Source organism: Neovison vison, chromosome 8, assembly GCF_020171115.1.
Source record: "Neovison vison isolate M4711 chromosome 8, ASM_NN_V1, whole genome shotgun sequence".
NCBI lineage: Eukaryota > Metazoa > Chordata > Mammalia > Carnivora > Mustelidae > Neogale > Neogale vison.
In genome coordinates this window covers 142,907,461-142,932,611 of record NC_058098.1, presented here as the reverse complement: position 1 = coordinate 142,932,611, position 25,151 = coordinate 142,907,461, and the positions used below count along the sequence as shown (strand labels likewise).

General features: G+C 58.5%; 1 protein-coding gene across 12 annotated transcripts in view; it reads left to right on the top strand.

Annotated features, from left to right (window-relative positions):
• Positions 1–25,151, top strand: part of MYT1L (myelin transcription factor 1 like) — a 393,417-nt gene that overhangs the window by 270,406 nt on the left and 97,860 nt on the right. For all 12 annotated transcript variants that reach the window (XM_044262156.1, XM_044262153.1, XM_044262152.1 and 9 more), the window contains one exon: positions 24,309–24,661. In XM_044262156.1, the coding sequence (XP_044118091.1) occupies positions 24,309–24,661 (353 nt within the window). The remainder of the gene's footprint in view (positions 1–24,308; positions 24,662–25,151) is intronic.

The following is a 25,151-nucleotide window of genomic DNA, read 5'->3' as shown; positions in this document are numbered from 1 at the left end:
TTTGAGTCAGTGTTTTTGTCTTCTTCGGGTAAATACCTAGCAGTGTGATTGCTGGGTCATAGGGTACCTCTATTTGCAACTTTTTGAGGAACCTCCATGCTGTTTTCCAGAGTGGTTGCACCAGCTCGCATTCCCACCTACAGTGTAAGAGGTTCCCCTTTCTCCGCATCCTCGCCAGCACCTTTTGTTTCCTGAGTGGTTAATTTTAGCCGTTCTGACTGGTGGTACCTCATTGTGGTTTTGATTTGCATTTCCCTGGTGATTATATATTAACAGTAATTTCAACCAAGGGATGACGTTTAAATTTTTCAAACTGAAAAGGTGCTTCTTGTAGTAGACAAGACTCATGTGTACATTAACATCTTACGAATGGTGCTGTTTCAAGTCTGTACCATTTCAATCATTTCTGGCTTTGAGAGATTTCCTGCTATGGAAGCTTCTCCCCTCTGACAGCTCTTCTGTGTACACACTTGCACACACCCCACAGCACAAGTGTGACCTCTGCTGCCACGTCCCTGCCGAGACCCAGCCTCTGCCAAAAGGACAAGAGTGGCAGCCCGCATCTTGGTTTTGATGAAATTACGCATCCTTTCGGTCTTTTAGCATAAAATCTTCAGTGAATATATTCCTCTTGGGGATACAATTTCATTTTATGCACATATCATGTCAGTTCATAGCCAAGTAAAAAGATGTTTTACTGTATGGGCTGATCCATTTATCTGAACACACACAAAGTGATTTGAGGCAAGTGGGGGAATCTACAATGTAAATTTCTTTTTAAATATTTTAGGACATTTGATACCAACTTATAAAATGATACCTACAGGCTAATCTTTATTTTTAGCATAAGAAAATAAGGAAATCAAAATCAAGTGCAATTTCCCTAATCCTGAGTGTCGCTCTGTGGGACACACACCTGCACGGACCCCGTGCTTGGTCACGCAGCCTCACTGCCACATGGGCTTCCCATGGGAGCTGCTGGACTTGACGGCTTTGTTAGTGACGTTTCCTCAGTGTGACTGAGGCGGGGCTGTGGGTCTGTAAGAAACTGGGCCTAGAGCTTAGAGGAGACTCAGTCACTGGGCAATATCTATGAGAGGAAAGAATACTGTGAAAAAAGAATTTGTAATTTAAGATCCCAATAAAAAATGGGGGGACAGTGGCAGAGCTACTGTTGTAATGCGCGTTTTATTAGACGGTCCACGCCGCTTCAGGAACCGTCTGCTCGGGCGGAAGGTGGTCTGTCAGTGGTGTTACCTGTGTTCACAGCTCACGGACAGTTTGAGGTTGCTGGTAAGCACATGTACAACTACACAATTAAAGCTGAGTCAAGGAGATAGATTAGGGAAAACATAAGGGAAATAGGAACATAATTTTACCAGAAAGCCAGGAGGTATCAGAGGTTTCGGTATAGTCTTGCATTTCGTTCTGAGTCTTCCAGAAGCCGAGGAAAACAAGAGAAACAAAGATGGTTTCTGCTACCTGTTAGAAGACTTTCTTTGGCTCCCGAGCACCCACAGTGAACACGTGCACACCCCCATACACAGAGCAGCGGGGCTCACGCGCAGTCACTGTCCTGTGCCCTGGAGGGACCAGGCCTCTCATGGGTCTCATCGGGGTAGCAGACACTTGCCCTCAGAAACATCGTTAGTGTCTCGACACGTGAATCTGACTTCTGCTTTTCGCACCTGAGGGTCTATGTTACTGGCATATGATGTGACAGAAACACCGTGGACTTTGCCACCAGGGCCAGCAGTAGTTCTCCTGCTAGAAACCAAAGTACTGACGCAGGCTCCTCTGGCCGCGGTGAGCCCGACTTCTTCCTTTGGTCCCATGGTCGCATGGCCTTGCGCCGGGCCCAGCACGTTCCGCTCCTCTGAGTGTGTGAGTCTTTTCTTAGCTGTGCTTACAGGAACTAGAAATGGTCTTGATCTTGATCATGGGTCCAAACCCAGGGCTTCCTCTGCACAGGGGAAAACTCATTCTTGGGCATCCTAAGTGGGTTTTCCAAAGTCTCAGCCGCCCAAGTTCAGGGACAGGAGCTTCCCAAGCTCCCCCAGCTCTCCTCCCCACTACGTCCCCTCCCAGAGCACAAGCACTGTGACCTGGAAGCATTGGAGGCACCCATGGGTGTAAACCAGTAGCTTCCCACAAGCATGCAGCTGTCCCTCCGGCAGGGAGGTGCAGAACAAGTGCCTGGGCGCCACACACTTGGAATTAGGGAAGTTGCTGGCCTGTGGCTTTGTTGGCAGGTGGGACTCATGTGAACCCCACCAAAACCCCACGGCATGCAGGGAACGACGCCACAGTGCAGGGGGTCCGTCCCGGCACAGCCAGACCCTAGCCCCTGGACTGAGGGGAGCGCCACAGGCTAGGATGGGAGGCCCCCAGCATTTTTTGGTGACGTCCCCCAAATCAAGGATGGAGACCTGGAGAAAGGGTGGAGACACGATGACAGGAATACTGTCCCACGGATACTCTTCATCTAGAATCCTTTGAGTGGTTCAACTACCTGATATAAAGAGATGGCGCCATTAACCCGGAGCATTGCCTGAACTAAGATGTGAGCAAAATGCCAAGTGCCAAAACATTGTCCGTGGAAAAGACAAAGTCAAACAATGTTTAGAAAGGAGTGGACCTCTCTACGGAATTTATCACCAATACAGTGGCCAGTTTACTGTTCTTCAAGTTTTTTAAAATTTTTCCCAATACCAGTTACAAATAGGAACAATAAAAATTTATTTACATCTTTACAGATTAATTCTAAACCATGTAGAGGAGTTTAAATTTTAGCCTTTTTTGTACTAGTTTATACATGCTAGAACATTTGATATGACTGGATTTGCTTACTCTTCTCTGAATAGCAATTTTTGTATAAGCCTCTAATGAGAGAAGGAGAGAGAGAGAGGGAGGAAGCCCTAATGATGATTCATTCTTCACTTCTCTGTTTTGTCCCCCTCTGGGTTTACTTCTGCAATTTAGTGGATTTCATTTATATTGATCCTTCACTTCAATTTTTAAACTTATTTGCTTGTTGAGCACAGGGTCTGATGGAAATTTGACCTGAAATTTAGCGCCAGAGTCTCGCCCACTCAACAAGCCCCAGGAGCTAGGTGCCGGGTGTGGGCGTTCTGTTTAAATCCTCCCCAGTTTAGAAAATCCAGAGTCAAATCAATGGATCTTGAAACTTAAAATTAAAAGCTCCAAATGGTAGCTGTTCTTTTTTATTAGAAAATCGTCGGATTCTCCCTGGCTCAGTGTGCACATTTCTCATCCAGACCCCCTGTCCGTGCAGCTCCGCACCCACCGGTGTGGTCGTCACGGCGGCAGCGGGGGTGAGTGAGCGCCCGTCTTCACGGGAGCGCGCGCTGCAGCTGAGGTCGGTCTTGCTTCCTGATGCCTCATTTGGATTCCGCCCGCAGCCCAGGGCTGGATTATTCATGCCCTGACAGAGAGCACTCACTAAGAGCCTTGGCACCGAGCCAGGTACCGGCGAGAGACAGTGGAGCATTGCGACGTGCAAGTGAGAGGACCATCTATAACCCCCCCCAAAAAAAGGAAGAAGCAGAAGAAACAGGGATCCTGGTACCTCCCTTTTGCCGGTTTTATGTTGATAGAAATTTCATTTGCATTAAAATAAAATGCCCTAAAATAATTGCATTTTTTCCTAAGTACGCTTGAAAGTTTAACACAATTTTCCACATTTAATTGCAAAGCTGATTTTAATTAGCAAGGCCCTGCGTGTGAAAAATGAGGATTCACTGGGGTGCGCGGAGCACACGGCGGTGCTTGCCGGCTTCTCTAATTAATGTACGGCGGCCAAACAACAGGGCGCGCTGCGGGGTGTTCATGAAACATCCTGCACACGAAGCCGCTCAGCCTGTCTGCCGTGTTCTACTTCATGAACCCACGAGGGTAAAGAACTCCCCTTGTTCCTGAAGAGACGTCGCTGTGCCTGCCATCACCCTGTCCGTGAACTTTATGGCGTGCCTGTCCTTTGTCCTGTTCGTCACTGGCATTATGAATCGGAAGTTCGGGCGTTTATATTTAACATCAATTTGATGGCTTGCACAGCAGCCCATGGAGGCAAAATCTTGAGATCTCAGGACTTCTTTGTGCGAAGTAGACTCGAGCAAGTGGGTTCCCAAACTGGTCGTTCAGGCTGATTCTTGGTTGTACATGTGCAAACACACGAGCTTCAGGCACCGTCTTTTCAGACTGAGGTAGCTCTTAACCTTTATTCTCACAATACATCCATCCTTAAGAAGCTTGCTGACCACTATCCTGAAAAAGCAATTTGCCTGCGCTGGTCCGCGGGACATCAGCGCAGACGGACAGGTCTTGGCCATTGCTTGGTCCATTACACACGGTGGAGCACAGTGTGACGGATTCTGTGTGTTTAAAATGGAAAAACAAAACACGTCACACACCACAGGGCATAGCTGTGCTGCGGACAAACCTGGATGTGTTTGAAGTCATTCCATATTCGAAGAGAAGGCCTGCGGGTGTTTTCAGGTAGTGTCCTCAAGCCTAACCCAGGAAGCCTGCATACGTGACGTTCGCCACCAGTGCTGGCCAAGTCTACGTGCAGCAGTTATAATCTTGGTCTCTTTCTCGGCTCGTGATCAACATGTAAACACGGCTTTGCAACGTGCATGCAATATTCATTAGGGATTGGTGTGTCCACAGTTACTGTCTTGGGTTTACCCCCTGAAACACCCACAGTTCTGTTCTGACCGCCACTGTGTGCGTTGGGCTGATGGCAAATACAGGGCAGCCGCTTTCTAGAGGGAATGTGCGGAGAGGCGGGCTCCTGAGGTGGTGAGGAAGGAGGTCGGAGGGGCTGAGCCCCAGCTGGTGGCTCTTCCCCCAGGGACAGTGGGGCCGACACGGGGCTCCCCATGCTGCAGGATGTATACTCCCCACGTGGGAGTGAGGCTGGCGGCCAGTGTTGGGGGGCAGGATCGGGGTAGGGAAGCCCCCTCGCCAGATCCCAGGGCGCTCAGGCGAGGATTCCAGGAGCAGCGTGCAGCGTCCGGATTCGGTATCGTGACCGATGGCTCTGGAGAGACGGCCCCGTGAGCAGCACTAGCCCGTGCTCACAGACACCCCCCGTCGCTTCCGACACCCCCACTTCCAGGACTCTTGCGAGGGCTGACTTCGCTCACTTCTCCTGCTTCTCTGTACTCGTGTCCCGAAGAGAAAATGGTGCTTCAGACCTCAGACCCCACAGTACGATTGCAACCCCAAACTCCAGCCCACTGGTCCTGCCCGAATTAGTGAAAGACGGAGGGAAGAAGTGCTCGCTCGGCTCGAACATCGCACCGCTCCAGGGAGACTGCGGGACTTGCCTCTGAAGACTCTCTGCGCGTCTCGTGCAACCCGGGAGCCCGGGGCCGGGAGCCAGTCTCCGCCGTCCAGCACCTCCGTGGCAAAGCTCTCGGCTCCCGTGTGCTTCCGCATCACAGACAGAGGAGGCAAGAGGAGGCCTTTCTCGAAACGTGGGAAGACAAGAAGGGCTCCCCGAGAGCCGCGGCCAGCGTCATCTCTGTGCTCACGCTCCGCGCGGGGCCTCGGCGGTCCCCGAGCCGTCCCCGAGCCATCCCCGAACAGCACACGTGACCGTCCTCATGACTGTCCGGCCCATCCCCGGAGCTAAGGCTGGGTCAGCTTCCCCTGAGGCAAGGCTTCTCCAAGTAGGGTTCTGTGACCCAGAACATCGCATCACCCAGGAACTTTCTAGAAAGGCAAACGCCTTGAGTCCCACCCCAGGCCTGCTGAATTAGATGCGAGGGGGTGGGGCCAGCACTCTCTGTTTGGCTGCCTCCCCAGGAGATCCTCCCGCTCCCCGAGTTGGAGAACCCCTGCCCCCAGGAACAGGTGTGTACGCCAGACAGAGACCGGGTCCGGTGGAGTCTGCAGGTTAACGTACGTGCCAGAAGCTACCTGAACAAATCCACCCTCCTCTCGGCTCCCCAGTGCTGGGAGGTCCCCGAACGTCTAGTCACCAAGCCCAGACCTGGGCAGACACCACAGGACAACCTGACATTCCACCGCGCAGACTTCAGCCCTGTCTGTGACCGTGATGTGTTTCCAGCGTTTTCCAGGAACCAGAGGAAGCAGACTGTCCCCCCGCTGCCCCGAACAGTTATCCTGATGGTGCTGCCGCTGGCGTCCCTCCCAGGGCCTTCCTGTGGCCGAGTAGGGTGACTTGTAACTCCCTGAGGACAGTCATCCTCCGTCTTGCTCTGTCCCTTCTGTGGAGTCGTGACACTGACCATCGAGGACACGGTGTGCACGGAAGGGGCGGGGTCAGGGCAGACTCGGCCCTGCCCCGGATGGGGACCCCTCCAGAGCCGTCTCTGGGTATCGTGTTATGCACACAGGAGGGATCCCGAGGTCCTGGGCCCCTCAGAGCCCCAAGCCAGGCCCACCTCGTGTGCGTGCCCTGGGTCGGGGCGCCGTCTTGAGAGCTGCACAGAGGAGCCGGCCGGCGGTTTCTGCCCCGCAGCCTCGGCCTGAGAGGAGCACAGGATGCTGAAGGGCCCAGGCTGGGCTAGGAGGGGCCGGGGACGTGCCCTGGGGCCATGGGGAGCCCGAGGGGCGCTTGCCCACCTCACAGAGGGCTGTCTGGACCCAGTGTCTCCGTGAGCCCTCGCAGGCCTCAGAGTGAATCCTCAAGGCAGGCCCACCTTCCCCTTCCCACTAACGGGAGGCGCTGCTCTCCACTTGGATGAGTCAACAGATTCAGAAGACCCACTGCCCGTCCTGTAGCAGCCACGCCGCAGGCTGTGAACACCAGCGAACGGTCCGTGCGCCGTCGCGGAGGTGCGCCTCCCGTACAAGGGGGTGCACTTCCTAGTGCTCCAGGGAGGGCAGGGAATGAGCATCTTGGAAGAAATTCCGCTCGTAAATGATGCAGATCGATCCAGTGGTGCGCTGGGGCAGCGGCGGGTCCCTCCCGAGTCCCTCCGCCCATCCTGCGGCTCAAGAACGGGGTAGCTGAGCTCCCCTGAGAGCAGGTGGGCAGGACGGGGGTGGGGAGCCGGCTCCGGCGGTGCTGTCTGCCCCTCTGAAAAGCAGCTGAGCTGCGAGGCCGCCGTCTGGGGACCGTCTACCAGATGGCGGTCCTGGTGCGACCATCTCAGCCGTGGTCTGGGCTCGCTCAGTGTGATGGCCCCGTTCACCTGCAGGCCTGGCTGTCACCTAGACTGCAGCTGCTTGGCACTGGGTCCGGGAGCAGAGACTCCGTCTTGGTGGGGACGTATATGGGCACAGTCCCCTCCTCTTGTCTGGTCGCTTCACGCCCTCCTGGTGGGGGTACAGGCATGGGGCAGAGCGTGTGGGGCAGATGGGTCAGGTGAGGGGCACAGGCATGGGGCAGAGCGTGGCTGTAGACGTGGGTTGCTCTGAGGAGACATGGCTCATGGGTAGGACATGGGGACAATACTGGTGGCTGCCAAGAAGGGTCTTGGCCAGCAGACATCAGGGACGCTGCTGTAGCCCCTTCCCCTTTCCCCGTGGGAACCCCTCTAGGGGCGTCATAATTCTCATAATAGCGACAACAATACCAGGAGGACCACGTGAAGCACTCCCAGGTTCAGAAATCCTGGGCCCTGGGGCGGTGGCACCGGTCCCCACAGGCCAGTCCTCCTGGGCTGCTGACCCTGCCCGGGCGGAGTCTTTCCCCTGCAGCCCCAGCCCGCCCCGCACGCCGCGCAGAAAGCAGCAAGCGCTGCCTGCCCTCTGAGCCTCCAACGAGGCGAGCGCGGTTTCCCTCAAGGACGCTTCTTAAGTTAACCCCGCTGACTTCTAACAAACAGAAGGAAGGGGGTGGTGCAGGCAGAGGAGGGAGCACTTGGGTGGGCTCTGGCACCCAGTCGCCCCTGTCCCCGCCGGGGTCGGTCCGCCGTGCGCCAGGCACGCGGGGCGCTGGCCGCCGATGCGCCGGGGCGGGGGAAGGCCTGCGCAGGGCAGGAGCTCGGCCCGCTGCGAGCCTCAGCACTTGGCAGATGAGGAGTTTGCTTTTCGGACGCTCTCTCCGACTCTCCCCCGACCCTCCTCAGGGGCTTTGATTCACCAGCGAGGCCCCAGGAAATGCTGTGGGGGTCAAAGGTGACCCAGAGTCGCGGTGGGGCGGCTCGGCCTCCGCACTACGGACTGGAGGTGAAGGGCGCGGAGAGCTGGAGGAAACGGGGCGGCGCCTGCAGACGCTCACGGCCCCTCTGCCCGAGACCCTCTGCCCGAGACGCCCCAACCACGGCCGCCCCACTTTTTCTTGGATTCTGATGCATTCTTGCTGATTTTCCGAGTCAGTCTCTGGGTTTAAATTTGTATGTCTTTTTTTTTTTTAATTTTTACATAGCATCGCAACATGAGCCTCTTCCTGTGTTGTGAAGGGTCTCGATTTCCCCCGGGAGGCCGGCCGTCAGTGCGGCTCTGCTCGGATGGCTGGACAGGACGGAGTTTCGGAACTTTCTCGTGTTACTAACAATGTGTGATAAGTACCGTTGCAGATCGCCTTTTATGACTTCGATCTTTTCACTGGGGTGCCTTGTCGTAAGGAGAAGCCTAGAGTTGAAGAACAGGAAAATGTGGTTCTCAGTTCCTTCCTGCAGAAGGAATCCGTGTCCGTTCCCCTCAGCAGACGAGAAGGCTGCCCTCGTCGCACTGCAGAGAACAGAAGATACCGGTTTCTAAAGCACTTCCTTCCTACTTGAAAAGGAATTTTGCCATTTATAAAGGGACCAGGTTTTTTTTTAAAGACTGTGATTTTCAACGATGCCTTTTCCAGAAATTCTGGAAGACAGCAAGGTTAGCAACGGAGGCCACAGCTTCCTCTGCCCAGAGAATGATCTCCTTTAGTGTTTGGACGAGCTGCCCCCAGAGCCCCCCTTCTTCCCAGAGCCCCGGGGGTGGTTCTTCCCACTGCTGAACAGAAGCAGCGGGCAGTGCTTCATCTCAGGCAGAAAGGGCCGTGGACCTTCTTCTCTCTGTCACGGTCACCCGGCTCAGAACTCCCTGCTGCCTGCCCGGGCCGGAACTACAAGTGTGGGCAGCCAAGCAGGAGCCAGTGGCCCGACCAAAGCCTAAGCAGAAACGCGTCTGTGCAGGGACGTGAGCAGGTGAGCAGTCACCTTGCCTGCCCTCTGCCTTGCCCGCGGGCGTGTCCACGGCCTGTCATCAGCCTGGGGTTCATGGCGGTGCCTTTCCTCTGAGTCCTGTGTCTGCCACGCTGCAAACAGGTCCATGGCCCTCTTGTGTCCGTGTCCCCATGAGCTGACGAGGGACCAGGATCTCCAGGCCCCGCGTCAGTGCTGCCACATTTGAACTCGGAATGGCGAGTACGTCCAGACGCGCTCCTTTTGCCCCTTGATCTGTCGTGTCTCTCCAGGAGAAGGGAATCTTCTTGTCACCAGGTATAATGGCATGAGACAGCCCCCTAAACTGTCCCAGCTTCATTTGTCCGGGGAAGGGACAGAGCAGTATGTAAGCCGGGGCCCTCCCTGCCCTGTGTCTCCCCGAGGGGTGTTGTCAACTATCTACCCAAGAAGCAGCCTGAGCTTGGGGTGACCCAGCGGACAGCAAGCCTGCTAGGCCACGCATCTGGATACGTTCTGGTCAGACTTGTCCTTCAAATGCTGAGGAAGCTGGTGGTCCGCCTGTGCGGCAGATCCTGGGGATGCTCCTGCTTCCGCCCGGCCACTACAGGCTTCGGGACATCCTCCAGCTCTTTGCAGAGACAGGGCGACCGGTGGCCAGAAGCCTGCTTAATTCCTTCTCTGGGAACGGATTATGTACGTGAGCCTGCCGTGGCTGCCGTCCTGGCTGCTGGAGGAAAGCCGTGAGCTGGCAGTGGGCCTGGCAGGGGCCTGTGTAGAGGACACGCTGGGGCCCACTTGGCATGTCCAGGCCCGCTCTCCTCCACTGCCTCGGACCCGGGGCTCCTGGAGAACACGGATCTCGCCTGGGCACCTGCGCCCTGAGCGCCGAGTACGGCGTGAGCTCTGCGTGCCGTCACCAGAGGACACCTGGGCTGCGTCTCTGCCCGATGCCACAAGAATTATCATCAGGTTTAATTCCGTGATATCAGTTAAATATGTGGCACAATACAGAATACATCTAGTTAAAATTCAGATTTCTAAATTCTAGAATTAGAGCTTTTCTCCCCCTGAAAATAAGGAAGCTGTGTAGAGTAGTTTGAGAGCATTTTCATAGATTACTTTTTCTGTTGCTTGAGTTCCGGGTTTGAACATCCAACAAAAGTCTCCGTCGGTTAGGGACGGACGGGAGTTCAGGGGCCGACAGGCCCAGCGATGCCCACCTCTGTCCTACCGTCCATCCCCCTTGGCCTGTGCGGGCTCCTGGGAGGGGGCTTATCGTGGCCCCGAGCTGCCCGGAGGGCCCGCCCTGACCGTGGGCAGGCCAGGGGGTGGTTCCGCGAACCTTCCTGGGGCCGCTGCTGAGGGAGGCTCAGCCCTGCCCTTGGCGACAGCCTGAGACACAGCCGGTAAGGAACGTAGTGGACAGACCGCACCACACAGCCTCCTAGAGCAGGGGGCCCGCAGGAGGGAGCAGATGGGGGGCGGGACCTGCACCCGACAGGGAGACCGAGCCAGCTGCTCGTTCGGGAAATCCCGGAGCTCCTGGGAGCTACGTGGACGCTGGTGCGTGGTCACGTGACCCCGCAGGACCCCCCCATGAGGCTCTGCTGGCTGAACCCCCAGCGCGCACGGGCACACCCCACCAGCCAGCTCACGTCCCCATCCTGGAAGTCAGGTGGCGTGAGGTGAGTGGCCTGACACGGACGTGCAGGGGTGCGTCAGCGGGGCTGAGGGCGGAGGATGGTGGACGACCCTGCGGACGCCAGCGCCACGGGGACCCCTCTGGAGCCGGGGCCCGGCTCTACACGCACCCTGTGCCGCGTGCTCAGAAACGCCCAGCAGGAGACAAGGCTGCAGGGCCCACGTTAAAGCTCTCTCGTGTCACTCGTCAACACAGCAGGAACCACGCATGTGGCCCCCGTCTAAGACACGGCTTGGACACGAGTTCCAGATTTGACATTTTGGAAAATGCAGGTTTGGCTCCAAGGCCCAGAAGGATCTGGAACACTTCACTGCACCCCTACCCCGGACCCCCCCCTCCCGTCAAGGCAAAAGAGGGACAGACCCCAGCCTTCTAGCTAAGTCCACATTCGGCGTCACCCCTGCCGGAGGACGCCTCCCTTTCTGCGGCGTCTGTCTCAGCCTCTGACCCGCGGATTCCTCTGTGCGGGCGAGGAACGGTGCTTGCTTCCCTGCTTCCTTCCGTGATGGCAGCTCCTGCCCTGTGTACCATCTCCTTCCCACGGGGACCGCCCTCAGCACCCCCAAAGGGGACGGACGGTCGGTCTCCCTCGCTGGCTCGCAGCGGCTGCTCACTGAGCACCCAGAGCCAGGCCAGGTGGGAAACAGGAGGGCTCTGACTGGGAAAATGGCTGAAAAATGGAAGAGTTGGTGAGCAGATGGGGCGCAGGGGAGTTCTGCCTCAGTTTCCCGCAGAGAAGGCTCCTGGGTCGCCGTCCTCATGCTTGGCCTCCGCACCGTGTGTCTGGGGCTGTTGGGTGAGGAGGAGGACGGCACAGGGAGGAAGTGCTCCACCCCGGAGGACAGGCAGCTCTCTGCAGAGACACACAGACGGCACGAGGTCCCAGGTGCCCTGAAGGAGTTACGGCGGGGCACGGTGGGGTGGAGAAGGGACGAGGCCACATCCCTCCGGGCTCGTCAGGGCTCGCAAGGGGGAGCCTCCCACTGGCCCGCGAAGGGCCAGCAGGGCACTCGGGTGGAAGAACGTGGGACTGGTCTGGCCCACGGGGAGCCTCCCACTGTCGTCCTTCAGCCAGTCCACGAAGCCCACCGTGAAGCCCCTGCGATGAGACCGCCGACCGCTAAGTGCTGAAGGAGACTGCAGTGATGGACGGGACCCAGGCCACCAGGATGGCCGGTTCTTCCCATGCCTGAGTGCTTCCTCAGGGTGCAGGAGTCACCAGGCCGCAGGCAGGGCCGTGGGCATGGGTGTCAGGCCCAAGGGTGCCGGTGGGCAGGGAGCCCAGGGAGGATAGAAAAGCAAGCTGCCCATTGGGACTGCAGCAGCCCCCATGGCAGGGCCAGTGAGGGTGAAGCTGTGGAAGGTCCCCGCACGTGCACATGGGGTCCGGACGGCAAGCCGGGCACCAGCAGACCCTGTGGGCCCCCGCCCGCGTGCGAGGGGGCAGGGAGGGAGGGACAGGACCCGGAGGCCCCATCGTCAGCTGGTCACAGCTTGAGGCGCAGGGAAGCGGGGAGGAGAGGCATCTGGGAGAGGAGTGGGCTGCCCGCCGGAGAGCAGGGGCCAGCGCGGCCTTGGGGGCAGCGGCGTCCAGGTGCACGCACAGGACCAGCTCAGGAACCCGGAGGAGACGCAAGGGCCAGGCACGTGTCTGAGCCCCACGTGGCATTTCCACTCTCATCCTAGACCGCCCGGGGCCACAGCTGCAGCCTGGGGTCCCCCTCCTTGCGCCAGAAGCTTCCCTCACACTCTTGTAACTGGAGACGCGGAAGCTCGGGGTGGCCGCGGGCCTCGCTCCAGCCCCAGGGACAGGAATCCGGGCGCTGGCGCCACCTTGGCCCTGCTTCTCCTGGTGCCTGTGTCTGCAGCCTGGTGCCCGCCTGAATGCGTCGTCCTTCTTCCGTTCGCGGCTGGCGCGCGGAGCACAGGCACAGCCCGAGAAGCCGAGACACTGGGGAGGGTCCTTCCCTGTGAGTGCAGCTGGCGGCCTCCCAGCCTCCGGCGGCCTCCCAGCCTCCCGCGCCCCGGAGAGCAGCCGCGGCGACACACAGCCCTCGTGGGCCGAACCGCAGCTTCAAGCTCAGCCCGTCTGATGGTGGTCAGATACACGGGGTCAGACGCCTCATTCTGGGGCGGATCTTCCCGATTTCTAACGCTGAAGAGTTTCTGTGGCCCTTGAGCATTTTCCAGAAGCAAAGCAAGTGAAGGGATCCGGGTGCACAGGCTCCTGCCTGCCGAGGCCCCTCTCGCTGAGGCTGCTGCACTCAGCACTGGCGGGAGCTGAGCCCGGGTCGCCCCGTCCCGCAAACGCCCCCGGAGCTGCTGGGACAGAATTGCCGCCAGGCTGCAGGGCACGGAGCCCCTGGCCTGCTGGTGGCCTACATCTTCCGTCACGTGGCCACAAAAGCGCCAGAAATAGTAAAGCCCACACGGTTCTCAGCCCTGCGGTGAGAAATCGAGCATCCTTTTAGGGGAAACAATTACTCCCGGCGGCAGGTCTCCACCTGAAGGCTGACCTCCCTGGAGTCTGAGCCACAGCCTGGGCCGGTGGGGGACACCGCCCCCCTCAGTGAGCCCCGGGCCTGGTCTCTGCCCGGACCGCTCTGCTCCTGACCGTGTGCCTGGCAGCCAGGACTGCCGGCAGCCAGCTCCCTCGTGTCTCTCCAGGCCCAGCCTTCAGATGGCCAAGCCCGTGAGCCTCGGGGAGCAAGGATGACCCCTTCCATCACCTCAGTGCTCCTGGGGCCCCAGAGACACCTGGTCCGTGGTCCTTCAATCTAGACCTTTGAAGGCACTGAGGGTCAGAGGGATCTACTGTCTTCTCTGTCGAGACCTGTAGTTACGGAGCGACGCCCACCAGGGTCGACGGTTGAGGAAGCTTCCAGACCAGCCCTCTGGTCCCACAGCAGCGTTCACATCCCGAAAAAATGTCTGAGAACCTTGGCATTTATAGGACTAAGACTTATCTTTCCATTCAGAGGGAGGAGAGGTAGGCAGTTTGGGGGGAAACGGATACAAAAACATTCTTGTCAACTTTGAATTATTAAATGTGGAGACAGACCGGAGAGCCGCGTGACAGCCCCGAGCACGGTCGTCCGGCACCGCGTCGCGTTTGATGACCGCGCCCGGCTGGGGTCCGCGGGCACCGGCTTCCCCTCTCCAGGCCCCCTGCAGGGTTTCCACACCATGTGGACGAGGCGCTGCTGCATTTCTTACAAAAAGAAGGAAGTTCTACACCTCGGCTCTTACCCTGATGCAAGGAGCACAGCCGGTCCGCGTCTGAAGATTTCTCCAGAAGCCTGTCCCCTTCCCACGGGCACAGTGCCTGGGCCACAAGGAAGCCTCAGTACTTGTTAGCGCAGCGTGGGACACCCCTGGGGAGGGTTAGAGGCTTTCCACCGAAACGCCTCGTCTCTGACTGCCTGTGAGCCCACTGCTTGATAACCAAGTGCATGGACCACACGGAGGACCGATCACGTGGCAGGTGTGGCCTGGAAGATGGTCCTTCTCTGTGTTGCCCAAAGACCTGAGCAGCCTCCCAGCAAAGCAGAGAGGGGAGGGCCTACCGCCGGGAGGCTAGAGACCGAGCTGGCTCCCATGCGCGCACACGGGGACCTCACGGCCAGAAGACGCCTGGGGTATCTCCCCTAAACAAAGCAGTGGGCCGGCACCGCACAGGCTGCCGTCCCTCGCCCCCAGCCACACCTGCCGCGGCCCTTCTGAACCCTAAAAGGCCACAGCCAGCATCACAGCCGTCCTGAGCACCTCCTGCCTCCGAGGCCACCAGCCTGCTCACGAAGATGAAGGGGCTGGACAGGGGTGGAATGGGACAGCCCGGCCACGTTCAGAGAAGCCAGGACAGACCCTAACGGGAAGAGCACGGCGGATGTCCCAAATTGGCCCTCAAAGCACCTTTCCCATGAACTGTCACTACCCCTCATTTGAAAAAAACGGCGACGGTATAGCTTTCCCCCAGATTCTGGGAGAATTGCCTGTTCAACACGAGTGGAGCAGGAAGGCTCGCCTGTCTTGTCACCTGGGTTTAGGGGCGACAGCGAACAGTCCCCGAGAGCGCGGAGACCCGCAGCCAGGTGAGAAAGTGCAGCCGGGTCTGCACGCCGCTGACTCCTTGCAGGGTGGCGGGCCTGGTGAGGCAGTCCGTGGGGTGCCTCCGTGGGAGCGGGTTTCTCGGGGACGCTGGAAAGTCAATAAGGAATGAACATAGCTCGTCCCGCTGCGATGTTCCCCAAACACGGGCTGGGACGCCCCAGAGGCACATGGATTGGCTTGTACGGTTGCGACCAAAAATGTACGCGCACAGCAGCTTGTAGCTAATCATTGCCACAGAAATTAAAACCAGGGCTACGTGGTGAAGAAAACATTTTTAATCCTCCCTATAATGGCCAGATTTTAAGGCTCATCGTTTGCAGCCTGATGCCCATTGAACTGTGGAGCGGCTTTGAAAATCCGTGTGGAGGAAGAGCTTCTATATTTTGCTTGCAGCAGCCTATTCGAAAATGTGTATTTAAGAAGCTTCACAGTTTCTATCAAAGGCATATTTTGCCGGGAGCACGTGCGGGTGTGTGTGTGTGTGTGAAATGTTGTCCCTCTCTTATATACATGAGCTGCGGCGTCCAGATGGGCCCCTCCAGCCCGAGGAGACCTGCGCACTTCTCAGTCTTCAGCCTTAGCAGGACCTTAACTGCTGCATAGCTGCGTGCTGTCCTGAGCACTTTCCAACCACATGGAGACGAAGTGCCGTGTCCTAGAGCACCGGACAGAGGGCCGCCTGGCACGCATTTGAAGAAGGAGATCTTCAGCTTCTTGTTTTGTGGGTTTTCTTGTGAATTTGCAGCACAAACACGCAAGCCACTCGCCTCTCGGTTCTGCCCGCTCGTCTGAATAGCGCAGGAGCGGGACGCGTGCGGGTGGGGGCCCGGCGGCAGGGACGGCGCTGCCCGGGCGTGAGGGACTGTCCGGGTACCCGGCGCTGCTGCAGCACGAACGGTCGCTGCGGCGTCCGTGCCTGCGGTGGGACCAAGAGGAGCGCCCCCGCCCCAGCGGCGCTGTCCCGGCTGCTGCCTCCGTGGCATTCAGTCTCTTCGTCTGTGTGGTCTTCGTGGCCGGTGCTCAGTGTGCCCCAGGGCCCTTCAGGGCAGGAGGGCCGGTGCCGACGTGTAAATGTTCAGCAAGAGCAAGTTGTTGACTGCGTAGCCCGCAGCGGTGTGTGCTCGTGCGTGCCTCCCCCAGGGCTCGCTTCTCCAGCCAACAGGGACAGGAGGCCCGAGCTGCCATGCGGGCAGGGCTGCAGGGTACGGACGGGCTCCTAGGTATGGACGGGCTCCCGGGACAGGTGCTTTTCTGGCGGCTGTTCATTTCCACCCTCCTGTGCCGGACGGAGAAGTGCCTGCTTAGTGGACAGGAAGTCTGCTCTGATGTGGACTGCGGGGTTGAGCCCATGCACGTCGCTTAAATTCTCTGGCCTCAGTTTCTTCATTTTCTAGCTGAAAAGGTGGACTCGGTGATTTCCAAGGCTCCTTCCCCAGCCACACTTCACAGCTCCGAGAGAGCTGTCATCGTCACACAGGACATGGGGCTCGTAAGGGCCTGGCCACTTTGGGAAACCTTGTTAACTACTTGAGATTTTTAGCTAAAGTAGAGTGTCTGTGTTTTATAGAGCAGTGTAATTTTCTAATCTTACTGCCAAGAGGTAGCTTGGTTCTTGGAATAATTTTATCCTCACGTTCTCAACATCGTAGTTTGTAAACGGCCAAGAGAGTAGGCGTCGTTCTGTGGAGGAGAGGGGACGGCGCACACTCGCTGAAAGCCGGATGCTGGTAGAATCGAGGCTGAGGACGGGTGGGGCCTCACCGAAGGTGTCAACAACACTCGTCCCTCGAACAGAGGTACTGAAGCCCCACCCCGGCACTTGGCACCGTGGGGATTTCGGGTAATAGCTAGAAGGTCCCTAAGTCAAGCCCCTAAGCCAAGGAGAAAACAACTAAGGGAAATGCCTATTCAAAAGCCAAGCTCCCTATAAGGTAGGGTTGACACAGTTGGTGCTAAGTATCGAACAGTGCAGAGTCCTCCAAGGAGAGGGCCCTGAATTCCGGGCTGGTCAGAAGTGACTCGGAGGAGAGGGTGGAACTTGGGTCGCCGGGGGTCCGCGAGGGAGAGTGGTCGTGGGTGGGTGAGGGACTGTAGGAGGAGAGGCAGGGAATGCTTCGCCACCACGAAGGCTCCGGGCCATGCTATGGGGTCTAACATCAGAGAGGGAGGACAGAGCCACATTTTTCAGTTCTTTAGAATGAAGTAGACAATGTCCAAGTTCGAGAAAGAGTCGAACACACTTATTAGCTCATGCTACCTTGAAGAACTCCCTGAAATGATGGCCAAGCCTTTGCTTCTCACAGGCAAAGGGACCCTGGGAAAAACAATGGGGTTGGGGGGCAGCCGTGGAATTCTGGAAGCAGCAGAGCCAAGAGTCTAGGACCGTCTGATCCAGTGGTCAGTCGCCTGCCCCCAACAGCAGCAGCATCATGGTCGCCCTGGAGAGACCGGACTCTGGACCCCCTAAGCCTCGGGAATTGGTGGCATCAGACAGTTCTAACGATGGATCTGACAGCTGGGAAACTGGCTTCACGTGTGCGGAGGGGCAGGACCCCTTCATCTCCCATCTGACCCTGAGCCGGGTGAAGCAGCCCCTTTCCCCCGAGATATGATACACTGAGCCAAGTGTTCTCTGCGGGGAACAAACCACAGGGTCCCTGAAGGCCGAGGGCAGGCAGGAGGGCCGGGTGGGCATCTGTGTCCGGAATGCCCAGACCTGAGTGTCTCTGCACCAGTTTCCGAGCGTGTCGTGTGCCGGGGGAAACCTGCGCTCTACTGTTGCATGGCCACATGGAGCAGCCTGGTCTGGCGCCCACAGTCACCATGGTCCCGCGCTGTGTGCAGGGGGCACGGAGATGAGATGAGACGTGGGGAAGCCTCTAGACAGAACAACCCGGAGAAAACAGAGATTATGTAAAAAGAAGGAAATCCTCCCCTAAAAATGGAATACTCTCCAAGAAATGGGAAGACAGTTACTTAGAAAACAATTAGGACCCCAAAGAAACTTAAAAAAATACACAAGAAGTAAAAACGCAAGGCTTGAAGGTAAAATCAAAGGAATGTCGCAGTTAGAGCACAAAACTCGGGTGGAAACAGAGAAGATAAGACCATGACAAGAGGCAGCTTCAGAATCACAGCATCCAGACCCTAGAAATTCGGGACCGGAGGAAGCAGGGAGGATACAATAGCACTAGAAGCAAAGGCAGAATTTCCCGAGCCGACTGCAGAACAGCCCAGCCCGCCAGGCGCCCTGCACAGGAGGTGAGCACATGCCTCAGCCCGACAGACCTGCCAGGAACCTCGGGAACCCCTGCATCCTACAGAGGACCGAAACGCGTCATAGTAGTGGACTCCGTGGCCAGTCGCCAGGAGCTGGACACGAGAAAGGAGGCAGCGCTCACACCCAGAGTGGGGCCGTTGGAGCTTTGTCCCTGGGTAGGCCACCGTGGTAGGCAGGGCCGCGCAGGAACACACACGCAACCTCCAACACGTCCCCCTCCCACGCCCGTCTTCCGTGAGTGCCTGGAAATGCAGCGCACCCACATGAGAGGCCACGGAGGGTGGAGAGCGGCAGATCCGGCGCAGAGCAAGGGCAGGCACTCCTGTGAGGGATGACAGCGCTCTCAGATGACGGATGCCTCGGGGACAGAGCCTCAGAGCAACGAGGCAGAGGCTCCTTCAGGCCGACGGGGAGGTGGTCCTCGTGGGCTGCCGTTTGCACCCTGCAGGGAGTCCCGGGCTCGAGGACGAACACATGGATAAACCTCCTCTGGGCACCGGTGTCCCCAGCGCTGTGTGTGTCTGGGGCTCAGACGCCACTCACAGCCTCTCTGTGTGGGGGATGGCGTCGGCCCTCTTTCATCTGCAGAGACGTGGCCCGTCCTTCCCACGGGGCAGCCACGTTGCTCGCCGTCTGTCTGTCCCCTGCCCGCCCCGGCCGTGATGCCATCGTCTCCATCCGGGAACTGTCCACGCGTCCCTGGGAGGTGGGTGTGTCTGTGCTGCTCCGTGAGGCGCGTTCTTAGCTGGGGACAAGGGAGCCCCTCGGCCTCACTCCTTCAGGAGAATCTGATGTTTGCCAGCCACAGGACAGACACGGGGAAACGGACACGTTGCCGTTTTCCTCGGTCCTCGTGGCAGCCCGGCAGCTTTTGTCTGTGACTCGAGGAACAGACGGAGATTTCTCGAGGTCGAGTTCTGGAATCCTGAGCGCCGCCTGACGCCGGGCGTCCCTGTCCGTCCTCCTCGTCGTCCTGCGGCAGCCGCTGTCCTCTCCAGCAGGGGCTCGTTCTGCAGACGCCTGCCGCCCGCCCGCGGTGTCCCGGACGGCTGGCTCGGGTCCGCCCCCGGGCTTGCTTGGGACGACGGAGACAACCAGCATGCTAGCCGCTCGCCACCGCGGCTCTGGGACACTGGAAATGTGGCTTGCCTGACTGAAGAGTTCACTTTTTTTTTTTTAAAGATTTTATTCATTTATCTGACAGACAGGGATCACAAGCAGGCAGAGAGAGACACAGGCAGAGAGGAGGAAGCAGGCTCCCCGCTGAGCAGAGAGCCCGATGCGGGGCTCGATCCCAGGACCCTGAGATCATGACCTGAGCCGAAGGCAGCGGCTTAACCCACTGAGCCCCCCAGGCGCCCCTGAAGAGTTCATTCCTTTCATTCTCTTCAGCTTTAATCGCGCAGCCACACGTGACTGGCCGCTGCCGCACCGGGGCCTCCCGGCTCCAACATGCACAGGCGAGGAAACACAGGCCGTCTTCCAGTCTCGTGAAGGAGAACCCGCCACCCCAGGACGGGGCGAGGGCTTCCACTTTTAATAACTGGAGGAAACTATGGTCTGTTCCTTCAGCAAATACTCCTCGACCCCCGGGCGTCGGCAAGGCTCCACGGCCACCACGGGAAGTACGCCGCTGGGGCCTGCTTGTGCCGCTGAGGAGCAGAACTGGGGACTGAAGCAGTGGCCCAGACCCCAGACTCTCGGCAGAGCTCAGGCGCTCCCGCACAGGAGGCGGGGGGCATGGGCAGCCACGCACCTGCTGCGTCTGCTTACCTGGAGCTTCCCCCTCCTGTCAGCTTCCTGGTGATTCCTAGGCTCTACCGTGCATTCCATGTGTTTTCTGGAAAGCGGAGACCGTCAGGGTCATGGGTGTCCGTCGTCCTCATACAGAGAGTCGTCCATGCTGGTGGTGGTGAGCCCAGCTGAGTCTGTGAGGGACACAGCTGTGAAGCACGCCCACCTTTATAGCCCCTGGGTGGGCCACACCGGCTGCCGGGGGAGGGGGCAGCACCAGTCCTCCTGGGAGTGCGGCGTCTCTGCTCCCGGGGGCTGGCCACCTCGTCCCAGACACGATGTTACGATGTTACAGAACGTGGGTTCCGGCTGCAGGATTGTCCTGCAAGTTGGGTTTTGAAACGGTCTAAACCCCGGGGTCTCGTAGGCCAGATGGCCTCTGGGGACTCGAGCAGGTTGCCGGCCACCAGCTGTCTGACGCATGAATGAAATCTCCCTTGCAGGTTTGGATTTTGCTCCCACGTTTAAAGTCGGCAGCAGGAGCCGGCGGCCAGTGAGGCTGGATCCAGTAGGAGAGGGGCAGACGCAGTGTGTCTGCAGAAAGTGTGCCGCACGAGCCCCCGTTCCCTTTAATGGACACAGGGAAAGGCTTTGAGCACCGACCATGCGAATCAGCAAAAAGTCCTGCATGTGTGAGGTCAGCGCACTCCAGCCTGAAATTTAGCTGAAATGGTTTCCAAAGTCATAAACGGAGGCAGAGCAGGAGACGGGGGAGTTCAGACTTCAGCAGGAACCGTGCAGAGACCGCTGGGGAATTCTGAGTGCTTTAACACTGCAGCTCAGCGGGCTGGGACAAAGGACAGGCAGTACCTTCATGACACAGATACGTAGCTGAGGCCCAGCCAGTGTCCAGGAGCCCATCCTGGTGTCAACGGAGCCGAGCCAGGGATGCAGGGCCCAGCCTGTGCCGTCCCCTGCGAGTCCCTACCCTGCCTGCCGAATGCATCTGTGCTGAACCCGGAACCCGCTCGGTGAGGCTCCGGCGGAGACTGGCAGGCACACGCCGACTCCTTCCCGCTTCTCACTCTGCCCTGCCGCTCCACACCCACGCTTCTCCTGCTGTCTGACTCAGCGGCGCTTCTGCTTTCCCTCCTTTCCTTTCTCTCCCCCACTCCCCTTCCTTGCCACTGCAGAGGGCTCTAGAGGACAGGGAGCCGTAGTGGGCGCCAGGAGATGGGAAAAGGAACCAGAGCAGGGGGGCCGGGCCGTGGTTCCTGTCCTCACATGGCAACAGGAGGCCCCGGTAGGCAGACATTGAGGAGGAGCCTTCCAGACGGCCAGACGCCCCCCAACCCCCCCACAGTGTCCTACATACAGCTCAGACCCAGGCTCTCAGACTCTCCCTTAGCCCGACAGATCAGCTTCCAGAATCCCAGCAGCCTGTGCGTCCAGACCAAAGTCCAGCTCTGTGAACTTCTCACTGCAGCCTCTGTTCTAGAGATCATCTCCACGCTCCGGCTCTGAAAATTAACCCCCCGGCCATTTAAAGTCTGAGTCACCAGTGGGCCCTGAGAGACCCCGGGCAGCGGGGTGTGTGCGGATGGAGGGGAGGTGACACAGGAGCCCCAGCCGTGGTGCTGGCTGCTCTGCCCGGAGTCGCCCTCTGCCCGTTGTCCTGGAGCATTTCGAGTAGAGTCGCTGAAGCCTGGAGTCGGCTGAGTGTACCTCACCTCACGGCGATCTGCATGGATCTGATGGTCGGAGGACGCCTGGTGCTCCGCTGTGGGGCCCGCTGTGCGGGGAGCCCTGAAGCCGAGCAGGGCTCCTCGGTGGGTGTGAGCGGACGCCGTGGGCCGACTCGGCGCAGCAAGGCGCTTGCCACTCATCTTCAGCTGGACAGACACAGCCTGGGCACGGCCGCAGCGTGCTGACCCGGGGGTCCACACCACAAAGGACAGCCAAGGGCGGCGCCTTCCAAGGCCACTGACTCGGTCTCCCCAGGACGTGGAAAGAGACACACAGAAGAAAGCTCAGAGCTCGTTCATGTCGTCCTAGAAATGCTGTATAGATGAAGACGTATTCTCTCCAGGTTTTCTCTGGCTATAGGATTATTCTTGTTCTGATTTACTACATTTTTAAGATATCCAAGTTTCAAAGGCCGATGACTGATCACCCTGGGTTTTGCAGAGGGTGGAGTCTCGGGAGTCACCCGTGGCCCTTGCTTGACAGATGAAGGGACGCCGGCACTGAAGCAGGGACTGACCACAGTCCCGCTCTCAGCTGGGCAGGAAGTTCCTTGGCTCTGGGTGCGCCAGCGGCCCCCAGGGCAGCCGGTGAATCACATTATCTTCACTAGGCTATGAAAGCACCCGAGCCGGCAGAAGAAATCATTTGCTGAGACATGGATTCATCGTCCTTCCCGTCGCGCCCCGGTCTGAATTGTCTGGGAAGCGTCGACAGCAGTGACAAGCGGCCAAAGGCGAGCGTCCAAAACTGCACACGGGCAGGCTTGCCGGATTGCTGGGCTCCTGAGCAGGAACACGAGTCGCAGGGATGATCTAAGAGCGGTCACCGCCTTTCCCTGGGGCCCGAGTTTGCACCAGGTGCCGCACTAATCTTTTTCTTCCATCCCTGAAGCAAGCATGCGAGGCGCTGGGTTACAGCTGAGGACCCTGAAGTACGAAACCGAGCGTCTGTCCAACCCCTCCCTGGGTGAGACTTGCCACAGGCAGCTCACACGCGCTGTGCTCCCAGCAGAACGCCTCCTGGTGCTCACCCCCCCAACCCGCCATCCGTCCAACTCCCTCCTCTTCTCTCTTCTGGGCCGCCCCCGAGCTCATCAGGGACTCGAGTGTCCGGCAGAGGCTCTGAGGGCTGTCACCTGACACCAGGTTGGCGAGTGACCCCCTTTCCTACCCTTTTCTCTCACGCCCCTCCCACGGGCAAGGTGTGTCCCTGAGTCCCCAGGCTGGTGGGCGGCTCCTTACCTTGGCTCACATCGGCCACCTTCCTGCTTCCCGCCCACCACCACACACTCTAAACCTCGCACCTTTGGTTTTTTGTCTGTTTTCTGCACTGATCATACTCTTTCTTATGTTCATATCTTTGCAAAGTCTCTGTTTTGTTTAAAATGCATTTGAATAGCTTCATGCATCTCCTTGGGTGTCCCCAGCCTTGTCCTTCTGGGGCATGCCCTGGCTCCCTCCAACCGCTGTGCCTTCCTCTTTCTTGATAATGTAGCGGCCTTGTCGTGCCTTCGTCACAGCCCTGATCACACGCCCTCCGCTCCTTCAACAGCCCTTCCCTACATGCCCATGGCACGTGGTCCTTTGTGCACGTGTGAACCACACCGATTGCTTCCAACATGGTCTCACACTCCCCTGTCTACATCTGTGTCTTTCCCCTCTGAATCTGGCAGGGCCTGGGCCCGGCACCAAGGAGCCTCGGAAAATGGGTGCATAGGATCCGTGCTCCACATTTCAGGTCCGAAAGCTAATCAGAGCCCTGCGGCTGCTCAGTCAGTCACGGAGATGGCGCATCTTGTTCTAGACAAAAGGAGCGTCTCTCTTTGTGCCCCCGTGTCTTTCCCCGGTGCTACAGCTGTGGCGTTTCCAGGAAGACAAACGCTGTAATTAACGTCACTTGGGAAAATTGTCCTTCCTGAGCGAGCGGGGCTGGGGGCCTGCTCTAAGGGTCTGACCCAAGTCTGCGCCAGTTTCAGCAAGATTTAGGGGTGACCGCCTCTAATGCTGAGCTGCTTTCTGTAAAGTCGAGATGATCTTCTGCTTACAGTTCATTCGCGTGGCTGTCCTCAGCAACAGGCGTGCACGGTTCACCTCCGAGGAGTGTGTTCTGTTTACCGACGCTGTTGTCTGTAGGGTGGAAAGATCCAAGTACACCCAGAGCTTTCTCACAACACACATATTCTCATACTTCACAGAGTGTGTGTGTGTTAACTTACTGTGCACGGACCCAGTCTTCTGGTAGAATGTACATCGCACTGAAGGCGTATTTGGCTGGTTGTTTAAAAAGGTGAATTTGTGTCGTCACCTGCGTGATGTGGGGGCAGTGCGTCACCAAGCATCCTCCTGAACGCCATGGGTCATGGGACTCTGCGTTTGTGCGCAATGGCTGTAACCAAGGCCTGGGCAGGGAGACCGTGCAGTGCGGACCGGATGCGCTCCGTCCCTGCGTGGACGGCACTCACGCGGGGTCTCGGCTCCGTCCTTGCGTGGACGGCACTCACGCGGGGTCTCGGCTCCGTCCCTGCGTGGACGGCACTCACGCGGGGTCTCGGCCCCCCTGACCTGGGACCCTGGTGCTCTAACATCCAAAGACAGTGACACGGATCTCTCTCTCTCTCTCTCTGTCTCCACAGCGTATATGGCTGCCCCTTGGCTAAAAAAAGAAAAACGCAGGATAAGCAGCCCCAGGAACCTGCTCCCAAGCGAAAGCCGTTTGCCGTGAAAGCCGACAGCTCCTCAGTGGACGAGTGCTACGAGACCGAGGGGTCGGAGGACGCGGACGAGAAGGAGGAGGACGAGGAGGAGGACTTCTCGGAGGACGAGGACGAGCACCGGGAGGAGGACGAGGAGGACGAGGAGGGGGACCGGGAGGAGGACGAGGAGCTCGAGGAGGAGGAGGAGGACGACGATGAGGACGGGGAGGACGTGGAGGACGAGGAGGACGAGGAGGAGGACGAGGAGGAGGACGAGGAGGAGGACGACAATGGTAATCTTTACAACAGGAGCAGGCGCCCCGCGGTGTCTGGGGCCGGTGCACTGGCGCGGCGCTCCCGGTGTTGCACGGTTGCTCACTCACAAAACGAGTCGGCCTGCGCAAGGCTGAAACGGGTACCGATCGCGCATCCTTTGCACGGGTTTGAAAGTGTCCCTTTCCTTGTCCTGCGGGACGGCAGATGCCGCCCCGCTCCAGTCCGCGCGGCTCACCACCGAGACGGGCCGTGGCGCCTTCGGGCCCCTGGGGCAGTCGCTTGTCTGAGCTGCTGTAGCTGGAAACTCAGGGCGGCGCGCCTGGTCTTTCACCTTCCGTGACCGTGGATGCCCTGCCCGGGACTGCCGCGCTAGCCCAGGCTGGTGTGGGGACGGCCTAGCCGCTTGCCTTCCGGGGGCTGGAGGCTGGGCAGGACCCCAGGGCACCCACGGGGGGGGTCAGTCTTGTCTGTGTGTTGCCGGTTGTCGTCCTTTCTGCCACGGACCGG